The 23,120-nt window shown below is 41.1% G+C and overlaps 2 protein-coding genes across 6 annotated transcripts in view; one reads left to right on the forward strand and one right to left on the reverse strand.

The window, feature by feature from the left end:
• FNIP2 (folliculin interacting protein 2) overlaps positions 1–23,120 on the forward strand; it is a 74,993-nt gene that overhangs the window by 38,747 nt on the left and 13,126 nt on the right. For 2 of the 3 annotated variants that reach the window (XM_045019479.1, XM_045019478.1), the window contains exons 3-14: positions 323–454; positions 3,720–3,820; positions 3,934–4,005; positions 4,989–5,089; positions 5,247–5,336; positions 6,545–6,616; positions 7,390–7,519; positions 11,306–11,507; positions 12,074–12,162; positions 16,102–16,248; positions 16,399–16,568; positions 21,743–23,099. In XM_045019479.1, the coding sequence (XP_044875414.1) occupies positions 323–454; positions 3,720–3,820; positions 3,934–4,005; positions 4,989–5,089; positions 5,247–5,336; positions 6,545–6,616; positions 7,390–7,519; positions 11,306–11,507; positions 12,074–12,162; positions 16,102–16,248; positions 16,399–16,568; positions 21,743–23,099 (2,663 nt within the window). The remainder of the gene's footprint in view (positions 1–322; positions 455–3,719; positions 3,821–3,933; positions 4,006–4,988; positions 5,090–5,246; positions 5,337–6,544; positions 6,617–7,389; positions 7,520–11,305; positions 11,508–12,073; positions 12,163–16,101; positions 16,249–16,398; positions 16,569–21,742; positions 23,100–23,120) is intronic. The other variant, XM_045019480.1, reaches the window with a different exon arrangement.
• C5H4orf45 (chromosome 5 C4orf45 homolog) overlaps positions 1–23,120 on the reverse strand; it is a 108,883-nt gene that overhangs the window by 13,697 nt on the left and 72,066 nt on the right. Inside the window, exons 6-7 of one of the 3 annotated variants that reach the window (XM_045019481.1) lie at positions 11,289–11,355; positions 7,341–7,543 (exon numbers count right to left, since the gene is read on the reverse strand). The exons of 1 other annotated variant lie outside the window; for it this stretch is intronic. In XM_045019481.1, the coding sequence (XP_044875416.1) occupies positions 11,292–11,355 (64 nt within the window). In that variant the 3' untranslated portion in view covers positions 7,341–7,543; positions 11,289–11,291. Of the gene's footprint in view, positions 1–7,339; positions 7,544–11,288; positions 11,356–23,120 lie in introns of those variants that run through there. One more of the 3 variants, XM_045019482.1, reaches the window with a different exon arrangement.

A 23,120-nucleotide genomic window follows, 5' to 3' on the forward strand; every position in this document is an offset into this window, starting at 1 on the left:
TGGCTGAAGAAGCAGAGTATTTATATACTGTGTGTGACATGTATTTCTATAACAAAAACTTAATTCATTGGTAGACTAAGTTCAAGAATAATTCTACACTTCTGTTCTCCTGGGCATCACTTTCCTTTCTCTTGAAAAGCCAAAGTTACTACCATGACTTGGATTGATTTTTTTTTTTTAACCCACAAATAAAATCTTTCAAAATTATTCTTTTGCTCCAGTATGTTCTTAATAAAACTTTTCTGAGATCACAGGGGTGCAGCTAGAAACAGAAATCTTCATTTGTTAAACTTACTTTCATCATCGACCTTTTCTGACACAGAAAATAGAGGATGCTTCAGGAAAGGCTTCTGCCAAGTGCTGCCAAGCAAGCAATGGAACCAATAGTATTTCTTCCCATAGTCCATCAGTGGGCTGTACACAGCATGTCAAGGACCAGCTTCCAAAGTACCAGGTAATGGTAACACATCGACGCAAATCCATATATAGATTTTCACTGAACGACTAAAGATGATAACTTTGTGTTAAATTCACAAATGTCTGTTTAAATAGGATTTGTAGTATGTCAAATATGAAACTGATGCTGGGGATCTGAACTGTATTTCTTTCCTTCCACATGCTGAGGAGGAGGGGTGTTTTGTTTTATTTTTAAAGTGTTATGTAAGTTTAGAAGTTCCTATGTTCAGTTTTTTAAATTTCACAATTCTTCAGTTTTTCTGAACTTTTTCATAAAATAGTTATAGTCTAAACTTAGACATACTTCAAAAGTATGTAAGTGCTTTATGGTGCTCCACATTCTTGGTCTAGAAAAATATAATGTTTTTTTTCTCAATCCTCCATTGCAGGAGCCAATGCTCATAACTTCTGCAGGAGCTGTTGAACCCAGCTGATTATGGGAAAGATTGTAAACAGACCCTGTCAATATGAAATCTAGTCAGTTTCTAAAAAATGGCTAAATACTTTCAGGTCCCCTGTACAACCACAAAAAATGGCAATCACATCTTCCTGGTTTATTTAAAAATGCTTTTTTCCTCTGTTTTGATCTCTGAAAGTCTCACGTAAACAGAGTTCCTGTAAAGAGGTGAAGTTCCCATAAAAACTTAAAGTATATAACTAGTCATACCACATAGTGTGACTACTACCATATAAAAAGTTAGGCCCTTATCCTACACTCAGTTACGCATGTGCTGAACTTCCCATGTTGAGGAAATTATGAAATTGACTACACAAAATACTGTCAAATACACAGAGAATTAGGGCTTAGATAAAACTTGTTTGTTTATACATGTAACTAGAAACTTTTTTAATTACTTTAGTTGGTGCTAGTGTTTGTGTGTAGGTGAGGTCCTTTTCTTCAGTTTTTCAGTTCTGGTAATCTTAGGGTACATTTATGCAGCAAAAATACCCCAAACAAAACAGCAGCAGTAGGGAGTGTCAGAACCTGGGTCCGCTGACTGAGGCTCCTGCTGTTTGCTATGAGGCTAAAAATAGCAGTGTAGACACTCTGGGCTCCAGCTGGAGCTGGTGGGCTCTGAAAACTGGTGAGGAAGGAGGGTCTCAGAGCCCAGGCTCCAACCCAAGCAGGATCTCCACACTGCTATTTATAGATATAGCGCAAATCTGAGTAAGATGACTCAGGCTCTGAGACCTGCTGCTTTGGAAGGGTTTTTTTGCCGCATAGACTTACCCTCAAGTGTTACCTTAACATTAGTCTTAGAAAAAAGCTTTCAGTCGGAAGTGACGTTTTAAAGTTAAATTTATCTTTAAAAAGTGCATACCCTGTTTTTTGGGGGGTCCCCCCCCTGCAAAATCCCTAGAAGCCTGCCACTGAGGCTGTCTATCCTACTGCTTGTGTGGGGGAGGAATAAATCACCCCCGAGCGACATAAGTTACACCGACATAAGCACTGGTGTGGACAGTACTGTGTCGGCGGGAGAGCTTCTCCCACCAACATAACTTTGAGCTGCTTTTTGGGGCTGGAGTAGTTAATGGGAGAGGTCTCTCCTGTTTGCTTAGAGCAGCTACATTAGACAGTTTACAGCGACACGGCTGCACCTGTAAGCTCTCTAGTGTGGCTGTGCCTCTAGTAACTGAATTTTTTTAAATTTAGTCAGAGCAAGGCAGATGATTCCACAGAGCAAGGCCTGTTGCTTTTGTGCACTTTTCCACTCTCCTAAAGCCCACATGTGAGTTTCTTGGGTGCTGATTTTAAAAAAGGACATTCAAGACTCAGAAAAATGAGTTTTCTACTTTTTAAAATTCCTGTGTGCTTCTGTAAAATCGCTTGTGTGAATCTCCTTAAAAAAAAAAAAGGCAAACCTTTGTCCTGTGCTAAGAGACACATGAGACTTCATGTGGATTGGGTTTGTTTTAAGAAATTGTATCCTTGTGTTGAAATGCAAGTTACTACCTTAACTGTGGTGAGAACTTATACATAGGAGTTTATCCTCTTACTGGTAGTAGATCTTTGGAATATAGTAAGTATTTTGTTTTCCTTTTTTAAAAATCGTCATTCCAAGTATATCTTGCCATCTAAATGAGTTAATTTAGACCGGGAATGATTTTTAAATTTAAAAGTAACAACACTTAAGGGTCCAGACTCTTCAGACCTGCAATGCTTGCAGTCTTTCTCAAGCAACATCCTACAATAAAGAAATGTGGCTGAGAGATATAAAATTACTTGTCTGGTTCAGCTGCAGAGACTGTGCATGAGTGTCTTCATTGCAGACCTTTGGGAGAGTCCATGCAAATTTGAACTAGTGGGCCTCTCTAATGAACTAAATAAAGTATGTATTGTAACTGTATGTACTGTGACAAAGTTCCTCCTCTGCCTTGGTGGATCCTGCACTTATTGGCAGATTTGCTCACATCAGAGATTCATGGCAGCCCTCAGTTTAGCCACTTTTGCTGGTGGTTTTTGTTTGTTTGTTTGTTTTTTGCAAAAGTGGCTAAACTGGTTCAAACCTGCTGTTCACTCAGCTAATCTCATCACTGGCCAGCATGGGGAAAAGGAAGGAGAACAATCCCTGCGGTCTCTGCTGATCCACCTAGTGGGTCAGGGGACAGGCCAGGGACCTTCCCTTCTAGTGGGACCCACAGTCTAGGTCAATTCCTCTTGTATCCAATAGGGAGTTGAGGGGATGGGGGGAACCTGGGCCTGCCCTTTACTCCGGATTCCAGCCCAGGGCCCTGTCGATCACAGCTGTCTACGGTGTTGTGTAACACCTGTGTGACCGCTACAGCTCCCCTGGCCTCCTCACAACACCACCTTTATCCGCACCACAGGACCTTTATCCTGATGCCAGATAGTGTTTGTATTCCTTAGTCCTCCAGCAGCACACCCTCCCACTCTCAGCTCCTTGTGTGGCCCTCACTGAGTGAAGCAAGGTCCTTTTTAAACCAGGTGCCCTGATTAGCCTGCCTGCCTTAATTGGTTCGAGCAAGTTCCTCATTGTTCTGGAACCACCCCTGTTACCTAACCCAGGGAAAAGGGACCTGCTTAATCTGAGGCTAATATAGCTGCCTTCTATCGCTTTCCTGTAGCCATCTGGTCCGACCCTGTCACAGTACGCATTGCACAAACACCACTTGGTATATGCTGCTCTTCACTGGGAAGCAGAGATTACTTGTACTTCATGTTCAAAATTTAGTACTGCTGAGCACCATGCTAAAATAATGCAATGGTTATGATTGGCTTTTTTCCCCTTACTTATCTATAGTACACTAGACCAGCCTCTGATGTCAACATGCTTGGAGAAATGATGTTTGGCTCAGTGGCAATGAGTTACAAAGGTTCTACCTTGAAAATCCACTACATACGGTAAGTGAGTTTCCTCTTCTAGGATTATCCATATTGCCAAATGCTTGGAAATGGGGAAGGAGAAGGTATTGGAACTGTTGAGTCACTGAGATGATGATTGTTTATCCTTTCAGCTCTCCTCCGCAGCTTATGATAAGTAAAGTGTTCTCAGCCAGAGTGGGAAGCTTCAGTGGAAGCACAAATAAGTAAGTTTGGTTGTTTCCTGTCATTCCTCACTCTCATTTTAGATTTCTTCTGTCACTGCTCCTAAGGTTGGTCTGTATAAAACTGGAAAGCTCATAAAACCAAATGTTGGCTGGCAGTGAGTGAAAGGGGGAGAGAGCGTGAGACTGTTTATGAGCAGAATTCACATGCTGAGCTCTAGAATACTGAATGGGATCGTTCAGGGTCCATCTACACTGGAATAAATGACTTGCAGCAGCTGGCCCAGGTCAGCTGACTTGGGCTCATGAGGCTTGGGCTGCAGGGTTAAAAATTGCTGTGTAGATGGTTAGGCTGGAGCCCAGGTTATGGGACCCTCCCCCCTTGTGGGGTCCTAGAGCTTGGGCTCCAAGACCAGCCTGAACATCTTCACAGCAATTTTACAGTCCCACAGCCCAAGCCCAATGAACCAGAGTCAGATGACCCAGGCCAGCAATGGGTGTTTAATTGCTGTGTAGATGTACCCTTTGACTCTTTAAGTGTGCTCTGGATGAGCAATGGGTGAAACTCAAAGTTTAGAGGCCTGTATAAACATTCAAAGGTTTTTAGTCTCTATCTTCAGTGACAAGTTCCCACTGCCAACAAGGTTACCTTTTTAATATAATGAAGGTATGTATATATTTTTCTACCCCTCTCTCTCTCTCTCTCCTCCTCTTCCCCCACCCCCCTTCAAAAATGGCTGATGAGATTTTGCTCAATCCCCCTCTACCCCTCAAAATCACTGTGGGCAGAAACCAAACATGGAAAATTAGTTAATTCCGAAAAGTACAGTCTTAAAGTCTACAGTCCTCCATGATCTATTTTCCATTATAAATATCTGTTATAATATAGGAGTATCTGCTAATCTTTAAGCTTGGTGCTGAAGTTAGATTTTTATAACAAAGCAAACAAAACAGAGTGTAGTTTGATGTTAATGGAAGCCATTCTATCCCCCTTCTTAGAAATTTTGATGTTTCTCCCTTTTTAGCTTGCAAGATAGCTTTGAATACATCAACCAAGATCCCAATCTGGGAAAACTGAGCTCTAATCAAAATGGTTTGGGCACCTGCCGTAGTGGAAGTAATCTAGGTAAATATTTTATTTTGTTTAAAAAAAAAAGTTTTCCTGATGAGGCCATCTGTTTTTTGTTTTTTTTTTAAATTATTTTCCCCTGCATTGTCTTTAATTGTTTGTTTTTTGTTTGTTTTGTTTTTGTCTTGCGCTCTCTCTGCGTTGCTGTTTTTAGGTGTGTTACAGCTGTGTAGCAGCAAAGTGCTGCAGGGTGTATCTGAAGGAGTTCCCCTCCGGCTCATCCGGAGTGCTTCTTTCTTTGCAGGTTTGTGTGGAATGCTGAGCACAGTGTGGCCCACCCACCCACAGTAACCCAGCTTCTTCTGAATCTTGTCAGGAGGTCCATAATTACACTCTAGAAACAGAGGGCTAAAGTGATGAAGATGATGATAGGCACATATTGGCTTTATATTTTGACTCAAGCCTTCTTGAAATACCAGGCTGCACTAAATTGCTTCCTGTTCTTCCCTCCCACCTCTACCACAAATGTTCACATTAAGGAAACTTCCTAATGTAATGTGTATTCAATAATAAATGAGCCCTTATGTTTCTAAGAGGATTTATGTTTCCTGGTCTACATTTGATCTCTTGCTGGTGTGCAGTTCCCTTTTGCTTCTTTCCCTCTTTGCTTTCCTCCCATATCTTTTGATCTGTGGATTTTTTTTCACTTGATGGCAACGCTTTTAAGACATTATTGAACTGAGTCTGGGAGTGGTTAAGTTTCGATTTTCCAATATTAAAGGCTTTATCTTAAATTCGAAAGTAGCATTTAGTCTACTTTACATATGAAAAGATCCTTTTACAGGCATGACGATTACTCATGCTGTGGGGAAACCTCGGATCTAACTGATCCTGTTGATTGCAAAAATGAAAAGTTACTTCACTTCCCTCACAAATCTTGCATGCTTCATAAGTTAAGTGAATATGTGCTACTAACACTTACTGGTGATCTACACTGGATTGAATTTTTGCTTCATGCTATAAAGCAAGCATAGTGGTTAATTTAAAAACAACTGAAACTGATACTCCATATAAAGTATTGTTAGCCTGTTCAATGCCAGTGATGCCACAAAAATGATTTTCTAATGTGGCTAGAGATTTTGGGTGCTCCCATTTTTGGATACTCAACCTGAAGCACTTTTTCATGGGGCTGGTTCTCAGCTGTATGGCTTTTTCAGTGTATATAAATTAATGTTCAGATTCCTACAGGTACTTAGAAGGTATTTTAGTCTAAAATAAAAAACGCAATCTCACTAGTAGTGTTCAGTATTGAAATATTGCTTGCTATTACCTCTTCAAACACGGAATGTTTTTTATCTGCTCACACACTGTGGACATAGCTATTGCTTAAATTAACTGCACTGGATGTGACTTTGCTGTTGTGTGCCCTTTAAACATAAACTTTGCTTAACACTGACAAACAATATGAGGCAACATGTAATGTTTTCTGTTGATCTGATCTGTTTACTTTAGCACATAGCACCCCGGTTGATATGCCTAGCAGAGGGCAAAATGAGGACAGAGACAGCGGCATTGCTCGGTCAGGTATTTGTGTTTCTTTTTCTCCCATTTGAGGAAAGCAAAGCTTTTTAGCACAGTGATTCAACAGATTCAGGTTTTGCCCAACCAGTGGGGTGGAGTTTGGATATCGCTGCTTATAGCACATCCACGCGAACTTGTGGATCTGTTGAGCAGTTCCCTTCCCTATAAACTAGGTTTCTGCTCATCAGCTCCGCTGCTAGAACATACTCTTCCCCTTCTCTGCTACAAATCAGTAAGAAAGGGAATGTATCTTGTGATACTCTGCCTTTACATCATTAACTCATTTGATTCTCATCTATGTAGTCCTTCAGTAATATAAATGTATATGCTAGGGAAGAAATCAACAGTAGCACTTCCACTAAAGAAAAGAGGGGAGAGGATTTTTGGTCAGTGGGAGGAAAAGCAGTGGGTAGAGGTTGGCCTGCCTGTCGTGACTGGCAACATCTTTTAGGACAGATTGCTTCAGCGGAGTACAGCCAGCACAGAGGAGAGAGACGCCATCAGTCTAGTCTCCACTACATACAACATTCTGGTGCTGTTAAGAAAAAAGGCTTCTACTATGTTAAGGCAGCAAGAATAATTCAAATAATTATGGTTTCACCTGCTGGGAATGAGTCAGACTGAAAGGAAAGCTACTGGTTTGTTTTTTTGTTTTTGTTTTTTTAAATGAGAAAATCGATAGGCAAAAATTATATTCATGTTAACCTGGCCAAAGGGAATAGTTTTTTGTTTAATCAGCACCCTACAAAATGTCCATGTGTGTGTTTTCTTGACAGCATCTCTGAGTAGTCTCTTGATTACACCGTTCCCATCACCAAGCTCCTCATCCTCCTCTTCCAGTAGCTACCAGCGCCGCTGGCTCCGAAGTCAAACAACAAGTTTAGAAAATGGAATTATTCCAAGGTGGTGAGTGTTGTGAGCTTCTCCCTGCTAGAATACAATAACAATTGCGCTGCAGTTGCTGAAATTGGCCAAGCCTCTGTTCTTAAAGGGGCAAGTCAATTAAAAAAAAAAAATCCTAGTAACAATCTGATCTCTCCTACATACTAGTGTTAAGTGTTGCTTAAGATTATTACAAATGAATGACTACAAAATGAGGTTGAAAATGAACACATTTCAAATGAAGGATTATCATTTATTTCTGAGGCACCCATTCAAATAAGAAAATTAAACTCTCAGCTGTTACTAGAAAAACGAATGGCACTACCTACTGACATGTGGGAGAATGTAACACCATCAGTGGCACAATTATATTCTACTATAACAAACTGATTAGTGACTGGTTAACAAAACTTTGGTGCAATAGACCATGACAACTTTCTTGACATGTACAGGATGCCTCAAGCAGTGATTTTTGGCACAACTTGAAAAAAGAGAGCTATGACCCAAAAACAAAAGCCAAAAGCTTGGCTATAATAACTTCAATACGTTTGCCACTGGTCTGACAAAAACATTATGGGGTGCATCGAGACTTGGCTTATAGACAGTCTTGCTTTTTCATAGCAAGATAAGGAATGCCTCTCAGCTACCTCCCTCGCTTACAAATGGACCTGCATATATGCATGCATGCTCATAGGCCTGAAGCCAGTGGATCCCTCTCTGTGCCGATTAGGAACAGTACGGAGTTGATGCAGCCGCTGGGAATTGGCTTTCATTCTCTCCCCTTGCCCTCCACTGTGGTGGAAGTTACCTGGAAAAGGTCATCCAACTTAATGCTGTATTATATTTTCCGGGAAGCTGGGGTCAGCCACTGCCAAGGAGCTGGAGGTGCTAGGGGCTGATAACCCTGTCCTCTTGTGGATTCTGAGGGTTTTCCAGGCTTATGCAAGTGCTTCTGTAGCCTTTACCAAGGAGATGTAAAGCCCACTTCTCCCCAATGAGATGACATAGTTGATTCTCTTACAGAGATTCCATGTACAGATTTCCCACATGAAAAGCCCCCTCTGTGGCTTTTACCATTGGAAGGGATACTTAGCCAATGGATCACAAGTTGTCTTAATAAATATACAAGTTAAACAGGCTAAGTGCCCTACAAACACCTTGGAAGAACCATTTCCATGCCCCATATCTCTGTTCCATTAATCATTGCTACAGACAGATATTTTGGCTTTCTTTTGGTCTGTGGGCCAAAGAAATTATCCTGAAATCCACCATATGAAAAAGTGACGTCAAGTTCAAAAACTAATGGAATAGCTTTTAGACAAAGAACAAGGCATTGGTTAGTTAATTAACTTGTGTTCAATTTAGATCATCTTATAGTGATCAGTTAAGTTAGTGTAAAAAATCCTTTGATTAAAATCTCATTTAAAGAGGCATTTTTTAAAAAAAGTTCATTCTCAAATATATTTCAGTGTTTTTGTAACTTATTATCCCTAAAGACAAAATTTAAGCCTGCTTGCTGAACGTTATTTTCTCTGTTCTTGGTGTAGTATTTGCAGTATGCAGCATCAAATCTTTCTCCAGAGGTAAATGACTTCTGTGCATTTGCTTTCACCATAGCCATAGTAGAGAAGGAAATTGCACAAAGGTATTTTAGATCCAATACTTAGGCTGTCAGGCATTACATGTGTTGCTATGTTCAAATATTCATTTGGTCAAACAATCAAGTACCATTGAAACAATGGATTTTTGCTATTGATCTCAATAGGAGCTGAATCTGTGCTTTAATTCATACAGCCAAAATTGCACAGCATCTGACCAATCTTTAGACCAACGTCCCAAAGAAAATAGAACTTCTATCTGTAGCTCTGGATGGTTACTTGTCAGTCAAGCACAATTAGCAGCTTTGTTGAAAAGGGTTCTCACAGTCAGACTTCTTTCAGAGCAGTAGCCATGTTAGTACTCCTCGTTGTTTTATTCAGACTTCTGTTTCTCAATCTCAACCTATGGGAAACTATACAAGAACTCAATTTGCGATGTTTCTTATGTTGATTTACAAAGTTCATGGGAATTTCTATCTTTGCACTAAAGTTACTAAGGAGTTCAAAGGAGGTTATGTTATCATCTTGAGCTCTTGTTTCCCACAAGTTCAGTTTTCTCTTTAGTGCCTCTGTTGTGACAAATTTAGTATATTCAACTCATCAAATAGATCAGCCAGAAAACAGTTTCTGCTTAGAATGAGTTTTCAAAAATGCACAAACCTTAGTTCAAATAGCCAGCTTTTTGCTCGCCTTTTTGCTTGTTTCAACTGAAGTGCAGTCTGTACAGATTGAACAACATCTATCTAATGCTTTGCTTTTTAAAAAAAAATGAAAATGCTATGAATTTACCAGTAGTATTTTTAGAGATTGGCACAATAATATACCCTCTGAAACATTTTTAGTTCAGTTAATTGCAATAACTTCTCCAAAGCCAGCAACATCAGTAGACTCAGAGTTGCATTGCAAATATCTTTATTTTCGATCTGGTTTTTTGACAATCCTTTGGCATTTGATAGCACTATTGGAGATTGGGTGCATTTAAACTATGCAAGATTACTTTCTCCTTGCCATGATGAAACATGACTTCAGTGACATTCATAATAGGTGGTAGGATAAATTCTTTGCCAGTTACATGATGTTGTTTGTTTTTAAACAAACAAACAAAAAAGCCATAAAGGATTCTATGCTGCATTTCTGAGACAGAAATAGCTTTTTGAAAAGCACTGTTTTGGTTTATGGTAGTTAATAACCTCCAAAAACTCTACTGACCTCCTGGCATGTTCATTATGAGGTATTTGTGTGTCTTATTGCAGGGTAGACATAGTCACAAGGCCTTTAGAAATTCATTGTGGTCAGTAAATGTAGGGATCAGACTGGCCTGCAAAGGAGCAGCTACCAATGGATGCTTATTTCATCTATTCTTGGCATCTCCATCTTGTGCTGTAGAATCAAAATTTCCCCTTAAATAGGTTCTCTAGTCTTTATGGCTGAGACAATAACCATCAAAATGTAAACAGAGTTCAACTGTCTGCCTGTATCTTCCATATGTCTGGCACTTGTGAACTTTCTCATCGTGATAGGACATTAACCCTAAAAACTTAACGTCAGCATGGTTAACTATTCTACTGCTGATCCTAGCTCATAGGAAATTAAACAGTTTTATGAAGGTCTATACACTGTATTGTAAACATTGTCTCATTTTAGTGTTGAGTAGCCGAGCATCAGAGATAACCACTACTTATTTTTTCTAGTCAGACCCCTAAGTATATGTAAAGTCAAAAGCTAGAAGATTTTCATCATGGACCATCAGTTTCTTGATCTCTGGCTCCAAACACTTTCGGATGACTTGTCTCTCTCACTCTTGATCAAATGCCTGGTGCTGCATTCACAAATCACTGCATACTGTATTCACTGACACCATGGACCTGCCAGTGCTAGAGAGATGGTGCCTAGAAGTTAAGGATATCGCAACCCAGTCAGGAGGGGTCAACCCATGACTGGCTTCTGGTTCATAACTTACAGGCTGAGAGGTCCTGTCCTATTCCACCATGTATTTCTGTGGTTTCTATTGAGATTACTTTTTTGCAGTTGCCATGGCTTAGTTTTTGGCTGATTGGAGCAGTAAGCAAAGTTCTTATGTGATTTAAAATTACTCCTTGAAACTCGGGGATGCTGCCATAGTTAGAATCTCTTGCTGACATACAGCACTATGCATCATATACAAATGTAGGAAACGCACAGGGTATCTGGCCTACCATTTATCTCATTGCAGGTCCACCGAAGAGACTTTTAGCATGGCTGATGAAAGCTGTAGTTCCAATCCTGCAATGATTCGGAGGAAAAAAATTGCCATCAGTGTAATTTTCTCCCTGCCTGAAAGAGAAGATGCACAGAGGAACTTCCAGGACTTCTTTTTTTCTCACTTCCCTTTATTTGAATCCCATATGAATAAGTTAAAGAGTGCAATTGAAAAGGTACAGAATGCTATTTAGTGGAGTCTGAACAATAAGCACTAAGCAGGGATGGAATACTCTAGAGCCTGGAAAGGCATAAATAATCAGGGGATGAAGCCAACTTGCAGACTGAGCCCTGCATGGGGGTAGCACATAGCTTCTCTGCCTTTCTAACTGCATTGGAAAAAGTTGTGCCTTGGGACCACAGTCCCTCCCTGGGTTCTCTTCTTGCATTGGAAGGAGGATTTGGGGGTGCAAGTGATCCTCTTCTCCCATTTAGATGATTTTTCAACTGGTTGATGCATTATGGGGGAGAGAGTGCATGCTTGCTTTGAAAGGGCTGGCGGGGAGGAGAGTATCTGGTGTACAGCCCTTGCTCTCCTTCCCCATGCACCTGATCACATGTCCTAGATTGGTCCTACGCAGTCACACATGGGGATGTGGGCAGCTCTTGCTGTCCTAAGTGGCAACATAACATCGGGGCTAGAGCCACAGTGTCTGTTCATCAGTTCAGACATGTTGATGAGCCTATAAAGATGATATAAACTATTTTGCATTCTTTAAGATGTCACTTTTTATTGTTCAAGGCCATGATCCTCTGTAGAAAAATAGCAGAATCCAGCCTAAGAGTTCAGGTTTATATCAGCCGTGTCACGGATGCCCTGGGAGAATTCAGGTGAGCTGTTATTACACCGTATTATAGGAGGAAGTTAAAGTCACCTGGTATTTCCTGTTAAGACCCTGTTTTTTCAATAACTCTGCCAAACTGTAATCATTTGGGCTAAATTTTTCCAAGTTAAGTGTCTGCCTCAGACTGAAATTTTTTGGAAAACTTCAGCAAAAACGGTTCCGCCATTTCTGAGAATGACAGTAGGGGAAAATGCATTGTATTCCTATATTTAAAAAATTCTTACAGCAGTTGTGCTCAGAAACTTGGATGCTTCCCTGTTTTGACTCAGGTACTTGAAATTTGGCAGGAGGGTGATGCCTTTTGCCATCCCTGTGAAAATCCACCCAAATGTGGCCCTGCTATAAGTCTTTGAAAAAAATCTCAGTTCACACATTCTCAAAGAGACTTACTAGTCTAGTAGCTAATCACTCCTCATGGCTTGTACCTGCCGACTGGACTGCATGTGCACCATCCCCACAGAGCAAAGGAGCATGCTTCATCCCACAGACTGAATAAGACTTTCCCTGCAATTGCTCCCCAAGGCAGCTGTGATGTCAGATAGCAGGAGACTGTTTCCTGTGCTCTCAATGCCCCTCCCTTGGTCTCCCCACTTCAGTCCTTCAGCAACCAGGTGAGGAAGAGGTGGGGAGAACACCTAACTGGAATGCAGAGGTGGAAGGAGGGAGGTAGGCAGGAGCTGGAGGGTGGGAGTTGAGGTAATAAGGTGGAGGATGGATAGGAGCAGAGGGAGGGAGACAGGCTGAGGGCACAAGGGGAGAAGGGTCTATAACCATTAGAGTACACTCTCCTCCAATTGAACCCAGGAGCCATGAATCTAACAACCCTCTGCTGTCAGCAGATAGCTGTGAAATCCACTGGCAAAGTGTGTCTCTGATCCCCCTCTAGCCACTTGTTCACACAGAGGATAACAGCCTATTACTGCTATCAGTTACTTTATTAGCTTAAGTGATATAGGTCTGTTCTGTGGCTCTAAAGATCCAAACTGATGATCCAGAGACCCATTTAATCTTAATCTGGTCCCCTTGCACATATGAGGATAGTCTTTTTAATAGCACCATCACAAACTACTTTTTCTTCAAGACCTCTTCCTCATTTAAAGCTCAGCATGGACTGTGCTCTGGGAATGAATCAGGATTATATAATAAAGGAGTGTGTTGCCAGTAGGATCCCTGCTTGTTGGAAGGTGTGTAGTGACAGAGGCGGGGGGTGGCAGGCAGGAACAAAAAGGACACTCTCATGGTTAAGGGAGTTGAGTGCTACCTGCAGGATTAGATTCTATTCCTGCCTGGGCTACAGAGTTCTTGTGTGATGCAAGAAAGCTACTTGAACTAACTTTTCACAGGTGGTCACTAATTGTGTGTGCCTCATATTTTGGGTGCCTGACTCACTCTCCTGGGGTCTGATGTGTAGAAGTGTGCTGAGCACTCAAATCTACAAGTGAAGTCAGGGGGAACTGTGCTTTAAACAGTGCTATATCATGCTAAGTATTGTGAAAAATCACATCTTAGGTGTCTCAAATTGAGCACCCAAAACTAGGGGGTACTTTTGACCTTACGCTCTCTGTTCCCCATCTGTAAAATAGGGAAGAATACTGATCCCTAGCCTCACAGGGTGTGATGGAGTTTATAAACGCCACAATAAGGCAGGTGAAGGACACGAGCTGTACTGGTCTGGGAAAGCTCTGCCCCTCGGGCACTGCCTGGGGAAAGGAGCAGTATTAAAAGAGCTCTAGCAGGCAAGGGGGAAGGAGAGAAGCCATTTTCTGGAGGACTGCCCTGAAACAGTAGGGGAAAAAACATTAATGGGAAGGTCTGGCTGTGAGTCTCCCTCTTGCTCATGGAGACATCACCCCGGAGGTATGGAGAACCATGTACACGGGAACCAGAGGGTCACCTGCATCAGCCCCCAGACTTTGGGGTTTGAAGCGAAATGTTATAACTCAGTGACAGCCATGCCCCAAACTGAGGCATCCGGTGTGTGGGAAATGGCCCAGGAGCGGATGAGCAGAAGTGGGCTGAACCCAGGCCATCCCATGCTATCACACTCTGAGGATCCTGGGTCAGGATCCCCTATGCCTACACTGCAATGGGCAGGACCAGGGGTTACCAGCAAGGATGCCGACATAGCTGAACCCTATCCAAGGGGTTCAGGACACACTTGAAGTGAAAGAGGGTCATAGGCCCTGACCACTAGGCATGCTGACTGAAAAAATGACCCTGCTATAGAATTTGTGAAAATAAGTCGATGTTGTGAAGCACTCCTACTAAACTGAAAATCACCGTAGAATAGCTCCTGAGGAAACGAATAGTTCTGATAGTAACAGAGCAGGGTTGGAATAGCATGCAGAAAATTAGGCCATTGAACACTGAATCAGGACAAAACATAATACTGAATATCATTAAGTGAGCAACATCTACTCTGTGCACTGAAGAAGGCTAGGGTCCAGTGGAACAATAGTATATGATCATGTAATTAAAGACTGTATTGTACTTCGTACACTTATGGAGGCCCAATTAAGGCCTGGTTGCAACCTTAATTCTGGTGTTGTCTAACTCTTTGAGTGCTTGACTTTGCAATCTTAATGTTCTTTTAAGGTAGTTCTCAGTATGTAACTGTAAAATACGAGTGTTACACCATGGACTTGATTTTTATGACTTAGATTTGACTTTTTGACTTAGATTTGACTTTTCCCCCCAATATAATATAATTTCCCATTGTATCAATTTTCGCTGTCTTATGCCACTAGTTCCCCCCCCCAAGCTCTCCTTTCTTCAAGCTTTCCTCTTCTTCCCTCCGTACCTCTCACCCTTTGCTTCTCTTATAGCATTGATACACTTCCTGTCTACAGTTGGCAAGATAGTATACACAGTGCAAAGGAAAAAAGGATATGAAGTTTAAAACAATATACATTTTAAAACATACACACTGTAGATAATGGGGGACTGTAGCTACAATGGCTTGGCTCTAAGCCTTTTGTAACTCTTGTGGAATGGTCACTGAAGAATAATGAGCCCTAAAAAATCAGCCTTCACACGCTGTTTAGCCCCAGAAGCAAGAGACCAAACTGAGGCCATTCATACCACACCAGAGCATGTCTTAAATAACATGCTTAAGAAAACTAACTATTCTCATCACAAGAGAAAAAATGTTTTTAGCAAATTTGAAAAAGTGTATTGTATACAGACAACTTAAAAAGGGCATAAATAAACAGAGATTGAAGGTAAAATCAATTTACACAAGCATCCAAGGAAAGAAACTTAACACACACAAATTGAATTATATGTTTACACTGTATGTATCTGCAAGTAATTGCTTGGGAACACACAGCTAGATTGCTCTGGTAAATGGTAAATTTTGAAATGTAAAGTAGACAGAATGTTTTGTTGTAAATTTTCAGGCACTAATCACGCATAAAACAACAGAAAATTTAACTAGATGATCTGGAAAGCCCCAAACTTTCCACTATACTGGGGCTGTTTCTGAACTTGCTAACTTGTGAAGATTATTTGTACAAAAATTTTAAATGTGTAGAAGCCAATAATCTCTTCAGCTAGAAATTTAACTGTGGATCATGCAAATCTGTTTGGAATTAAATTAGCTGTTGTTGGAGATGGTGGCCATTTGTGATGGGCTTGTGTTTTGCTATCAGGCTACCCATCAAATCATTGTATGTCTAAGATTGCACTTCTAAAACTGCATGGTCAATGTATTGACTAATATCTGGGCTTATTTACTCAGGTGGTAAAGCACCTGACTGGTTGTTGCATAGCCAGGATGATGAGTCGAGCTGCAGATTTCATTCAGAGTTAAACTCTTACAGCATAGTTCTTCAGTCTTAAAGGTGCTCCTAGAGTCTCAAATTGTCTTTTGATGACACAGGTTAACAGCTTGTTGTTGTTTTTTTTGTTTTCTTTCTTTTGGTAGACTTACAATCTGGAACCTGTATTCAGTTCCAAGGATCGCAGAACCTGTGTGGCTTACCATGATGTCCAACGCTTTGGAAAAGAACCAGCTATGCCAGCGCTTTCTTAAGGAATTTACACTTCTGATAGAACAGATCAACAAAAACCAGTATGCTTTCTTCTGTATCATCCCCTTACCCCCTGCAGTAACTTGTGTTCTAATGCATACAGACAAAATAGGAAGCACATAGACATGAGCATATGTGGAATACCTTTTCCCCCCCCGGGATCTTATTTTTGTTATATTCTTTCTCTTTAGGTTCTTAGCTGCTTTATTGACTGCGGTGCTGACCTATCACCTGGCGTGGGTCCCAACTGTAATGCCAGTCGACCATCCTCCCATAAAGGCCTTCCCTGAGAAAGGCACATCACAATCTGTAAACCTGCTTGCAAAATCACATCCTTATAACCCTCTCTGGGCACAGCTCGGTCAGTAGAAAACCTTTTTAAAAAAAAAAAAAATCTGGTATAAAACAGTTTCTAAACTTTAACCTATTTAATTGAAATGAAGCACTTCCCTACAAATACATTGTATATACACAGCTATTTTTAAAAATACCTCTGAGATGGGAGCTATGCAGAGGCAGACAAGAATTAAACTTGTACATCATCTGTAAGCATGTTGGGGTTGGGGTTGGGGGATGTCAGGGAGCTGGTTCCAGCTCTCTGATTCTCTGGCCAGCCCTCGTCTGACACAAACTAAAGCTACTGCCAGGCAGCATTAAAGTCTGCCACTGGTTTGTGGTCCCTGATGGACCCTATGCCAGTGGAGTATCATTATAGTAGAGCGCTGGTGCACCCCCTTCGCTGGGAAAGGGAGACTGGGCGTGAGAGAGGCGCAGTGCCTGGCGGCAGTGTAGATGGGCAAGCAGAGGGTTCCTCTATGCCAGGGAAATTCTATCTGGGCATTGGCAATGGAATTACAGCCCTTTTGCTCCATCTCAGTTGCACAAAGGGGTAGTAAACTGGCTAGAAAATCTGGCCCTAAGTCCTCAGATGTGGTGACTCTCTTCAACCTACATAGCTTACTAAGTATCTTGATACATGAAATCACGTGGCTATGGACAAGGGTCGGTCCTGAGACCACTTTTGTTCAATATCTTCATTAATGATCTGGAGGATGGCGTGGACTGCACCCTTAGCAAGTTTGCAGATGACACTAAACTGGGAGGAGTGGTAGATATGCTGGAGGGTAGGGATAGGATACAAAGGGACCTAGACAAATTAGAGGATTGGGCCAAAAGAAATCTGATGAGGTTCAACAAGGACAAGTGCAGAGTCCTGCACTTAGGACGGAAGAATCCTATGCACTGCTGCAGACTAGGGACCGAATGGCTAGGCAGCAGTTCTGCAGAAAAGGACTTAGGGGTTACAGTGGATGAGAAGCTGGATATGAGCCAACAGTGTGCCCTTGTTGCCAAGAAGGCTAATGGCATTTTGGACTGTATAAATAGAGGCATTGCCAGCAGATCAAGGAACGTGATCATTCCCCTCTATTCGACATAGGTGAGGCCTCATCTGGAGTACTGTGTCCAGTTTTAGGCCTCACACTACAAGGAGGATGTGGAAAAATTGGAAAAGAGTCCAGTGGAGGGCAACAAAAATGATTAGGGGGCTGGAGCACATGACTTATGAGGAGAGGCTGAGGGAACTGGGATTGTTTAGTCTGCAGAAGAGAAGCATGAGGGGGAATTTGATAGCTGCTTTCAACTACCTGAAATTCCAAAGAGGATGGCTCTAGACTGTTCTCAGTGGTAGAAGATGACAGAACAATGAGTAATGGTCTCAAGTTGCAGTGGGGGGAGATGTAGGTTGGATATTAGGAAAAAGTTTTTCACTAGGAGGGTGGTGAAGCACTGGAATGGTGGTGGTGGTGGAATCTCCTTCCTTAGAGGTTTTTAAGGTCAGGCTTGACAAAGCCCTGGCTGGGATGATTTAGTTGGGGATTGGTCCTGCTTTGAGCAGGGGGTTGGACTAGATGACCTCCTGAGGTCCCTTCCAACCCTGATATTCTATGATATAAGAAGCACGTGAATGAGAGCTGGAAAAATATTTATAACTAGCAGTTTTATTCATTTCTGAACATTTCTCTTCAGAGCCAACATATGTGGACATGAATGTTTGCAGAGTAGATAATCACATGCATAAAATCTTACTCTAAAAAATTCCACTACTTGGGCAATCCCCCACCCCCACCCCCGCTCCATTTTGCCCTCCTATATATGGTCTGTCCAATGTAAAACAATCCAGAAAATTTAGTGAAATTTAGTGAAGCAACTTGAATAACAATAGTTCCGTGTAAGTATCATGTTCTGCTGCTTATCATCTAGCTTAGTTCTATTTGGTTCTTGTCATAGAATCATAGAAGATTAGGGTTGGAAGAGACTCCAGGAGGTCATCTAGTCCACCCCCCTCCTCAAAGCAGGACCAACACCAACTAAATCATCCCAGCCAGGGCTTTGTCAAGCTGGGCCTTAAAAAACTCTAAGGAAGGAGATTCCACCACCTCCCTAGGTAACCCATTCCAGTGCTTCACCACCCTCCTAGTGAAAGTGTTTCCGAATATCCAACCTAGACCTCCCCCACTGCAACTTGAGACCATTGCTCCTTGTTCTGTCATCTGCCACCACTGAGAACAGCTGACTTCTTATCAGTAGCCTCTCTGGCACTGAAGTTTCCTAACTCCACTATTTATATATTTGTGGTGGAGAGTCGTATTGCTTGCTTTAAAAAAGAGAGATTTTGAAAAGTTACTGAGTTATTGAGTAGTTGAGGAGAGGAGTGAGGGACTGGGTGTTTTGAGGTTCAGGAAAGTGGGAGCTGGCTTAGGGAAACAAGAAGCCAGGGCTGAGGTATATAAAAGCCAGTTGGAGGGAGCTGTATGATGCCTGTTTGGGCAGTAGATCTTGTCCTCTCTCCAGTAGAACTGCCAGTAGTTCTACAAGAAAGAAGGGAAATAAATTGTTACCCATACTCAGAGCTGGTAATGGTGTACATTATGGAGTAGGCTCAGAAGGACACTAATACTAGTTTTAAAGACCCAGACAAATTCTAAATGGTTGAACTCAAATCATTGCAGTTCTTTCTTCTTCTCACATAAAAAAGTGAGTTCAGATGTTTATTGTAATGTACATCAATATGAAGGAAAATGTTGCCCTCTGGTGGTTCTCTCCTAAAAAGACAGGGTTCATAGTACAAAAGTGCTTTCTAAAAACAAATCTTTTGGAAGGTTAGTGTGTAATATTTGTAAATAGCTTTACAAATGGAAAGCTTTGCATAAATACATGTTTTATTATTAAATTATACTAAAATGCCATGATTTCAGTTAATTGCAGCATTCCATAAGGGATAAAACTGTATTGTTAATGATGAAGGAACTGCTCAGTCTCTGCAAACCTTAAGTTTTATTTCAAAATTTTATATTGAGTTGTCATAATATTATTGTTGCTCCAAGACTCTTTTTATAAGTAAGTTTATATACATATAATACTAACTTAGGCCTGAATCCTGAAAGCAAGCATTTGCTTTAATACTCCTAACTGTTAATCATAGAAATGTAAAGGAAGGGAGCTCGAGATGTCATCTTTTAGTCCATCACACTATGCTGAGGTAGGACCAAGTATAGTTAGACTATATCTGACAGGTGTTTTTCTAACTTTGTACTTATAAATCTCCAATGATGAGCATTACACAACGTCCCTTGGTAACCTATTACAGTATTTAACTACCATGATAATTAGAAAGATTTTCCTAATATCTAACCTAAATCTCCCTTGCTGCATCCTCTTTACAGCAGTCCTTAACGTATCTGAAGGCTATCAGGTCCCTCCCGCCTTCTCAAAACTAAGGTTATACAGTTTTTTTAACTTTTTTCCTCATAGGTCAGGGTTTCTAAACCTTTTATCAGTGTTTTTTTGTTTTTTGTTTTTTTGTTTTTTTGCTTTTCTCTGTACTTCTCCAGTTTGTCCACATCTTTCCTAAAGGGTGGATCCCAGAACTGGACACAATACCCCAGTTGAGGCCTCAACAGTGCCAAGTAGAGCAGGACAATTACCTCCCATGCCCTACAGATGATACTTCTGTTAATACACCCCAGAATTATATTAGTCTTTTTAACAACTGATATTGACTCATATTCAACTTGTGATGCACTAGAACAGATCCTTTTCAGCAGTACTGCTGTCTAGCCAGTTATTCCCATTTTGTTGTGCATTTGGTTTTTCCTTCATAAGTGAAGTACTTTGCACTTGTCTTTTATTGAATTTCATCTTATTGATTTCAGACCAGTTTTCCAATTTGACAAGGTCTTTTTGAATTCTGATGCTGCCCTCCAAGGTGCTTGCAACCTCTCCCAGCTTGGTGTCATCTGCAAATTTTATGACCATATGGTCGACCCCATTATCCAAGTCATTAGTGAAAATATTGAAAAGTACCCGATCCAAGACAGGCCTCTGGGTGATCCCACTTGATACAGCCTCCCAGTTTGATAGTGAACCATTGATAACTACTTTTTGAGTACTGTCTTTCAACCAGTTGTCTATCCACTTTATGGTCATTTCAATTTGACCACACTTCCCTAGTTTGCTTATGAGAGTGGCATTTGGGACTGCAACAAAAGTCTCTTACTAAAATCAAGCTATATCATGTCTACTGTCCCCCATCTCACCCCCCCCCCAAATCAAGTAGGCCAGTAACCCTGTTAAAGAAGGAAATTAGGTTGTTCTGGCATTGCTTGTTCTTGACAAATGCTTGCTGGCTATTATGTATTCACCTAATGATCCTTTAGGTACTTAAACTGATTGTTTAATAATTGGTTCCAATATCTTTCCAGGTATTGAAGTTAGGCTGACTGATCTATAACTCTCCTGGTCCTCTTTGTTCCCCTTTTTTAAAGATAGGTACTATGTTTGCCCTTTTGCAGCCCTCTGGGATCTCACCCATCCTCCATGAGTTCCTGGAGATAATTGCTAATGGTTCAGAGATTGCATCAGTTAGTTTCTTAAGTACCCTAGGGTGCATTTTGTCAAGCCCTGCCAACTTCAATACATCTAAATTATCTAACAATCTTATTCCCTGTGGGACTACTTGCATGCATAAAATTAATCCTGTGAGTATGTTCTTAAGATCAAGGCTTTGATTTGGCTTTTATTCCTAGAAACTCTATTAAAAATGTCAATTGGGCTTCCTGTTTGTTTGCTTCTGATTTCTGAAGCAACTGTGCTCAGCATATAAGTAAAAGGACTTACTTTCCTTGTCTCCATTTCCTAATGAAAATAACATCTTGTAAGCTTTGTTTTGTAAAACAAAACTTCCAATAGTGTTGACTGAGATTGAATGCTAGCAGTCTCACACTCATGATCAACTCTATGAAAACAAGCCTGGGTGCAAATAAGAGGAAATATTGGGTTTAAAAAAAAATGTTTTCAAACCTCTATTAATTTGCTGTGAGGCAAAGCATGTTAAAATGGTATAAAAAGGAATTGCCCAAATTATGTAAGTGTGTTCTTACAAAGAATGCATGTAATGTGTTTTCTACTTCTGAATCTTGTAGTGTAACCACATACATATTTGTGAAGTACCTGTTTCCCTATATGTTTGCATAGGTGATCTGTATGGTGCCATAGGCTCTCCCGTTAGGCTGACACGGACTGTGATTGTTGGAAAACATAAGGAATTAGTTCAACGTATTCTCTACGTTCTAACATACTTCCTCCGGTGCTCTGAGCTACAAGAAAATCAACTGGCCTGGAATGGGAAAGTTGGAGAGGAAGAGCAACTGCTAAATGGAAGGAAGATCACAACTACATTGGAAAAGGGAGAGGTTGAAGAATCTGATTATGTGATTGTCACTGTTAAGAATGAACCCGCTCTTGTGCCGCCAATCCTACCTCAGAAGAATGGTGGAAATCAAACCAGTAGCACTGTGGGGCATGTCAGTAACCCAGAGAGCTCTCCTGCTCTGCCAATGTCCTCAAAAGAAAAGAATGAAGAAGTAACAGGAAAGGCTGATCAGAGCTCCAGGGCATCCTATATTGTATCAAAAGACTGCACAGTTGGCAGTTCTGAGTCTAAAGGAATGGTGGATGACTGTAGGAAAGGGAAGGTAGTTGATATAGGAACTGTGTCCTACTATTTTGAAGAACAAATAGAATCAGAGGATTTAACGGATGTCTTAAAGAATAGCAACCAGGCCACTAGTGAAGTAGCAGAAAAGCCATCTGACAGGTCATCTGCTGTACCGTGTCCTGAGAGGTTTGTTGATAGGAGTCCTCCTTTAGAAAGGGTCACCTTCCAAATTGGAAGTTCTACATCGCCAGAGTCAGATTTAGAAACTCGCAAGAGTGACATGGATGAAAATTTTAGGGCGTTCAAAAAAAATCTACAGGTAGCAAGCTGTATGTCAAGTCCACCAAATGTGCCTGCAGAAACTTCCCTGAGCCAACAAGAAACTTCCAAAGCCTCCCTTAACCCATTACACAGTAGGCGTAATATCTGTTACGCACAAATTCCGTCATGTGAAGTGAGTGCGAATATATTTGATGAATATTTTGCCGAGGGTAATAAAATTGAAATGAATGTAGCAAATACTTCTACTCTGCGTGGTTTGTCAGATGAACCACTTAAGCCATCTGATAAAATAGAAACTGTAAAAACAGAAATCTTAGAGGAAGCTAGAACCCTGTGCTCCAAGAATGGGGAGGGCCATTCACTTGACTCTGTTAAAACAAGTTCTGACGTACAGGACTCTGGCCAAGTAGTCACTGAAGATGTCCCCTATGGGGATGCTGGAAGGAAAATCCCCTTCCGAATCGAAGGGGATATTCCTAGGAATGAGAGTTCAGATAGTGCACTTGGAGACAGCGACGACGATGGTGCTTCATGTATCTCTGATCTACACCCTCGAGGCCATGTCAGCAATAGGCATGAAGAATTTACAGAAGTAGAACTTCCTTTACCAAGGTAAAGAATGTATGTGAGTGA

Source organism: Mauremys mutica, chromosome 5 (assembly GCF_020497125.1).
Source record: "Mauremys mutica isolate MM-2020 ecotype Southern chromosome 5, ASM2049712v1, whole genome shotgun sequence".
Classification (NCBI taxonomy): domain Eukaryota; kingdom Metazoa; phylum Chordata; order Testudines; family Geoemydidae; genus Mauremys; species Mauremys mutica.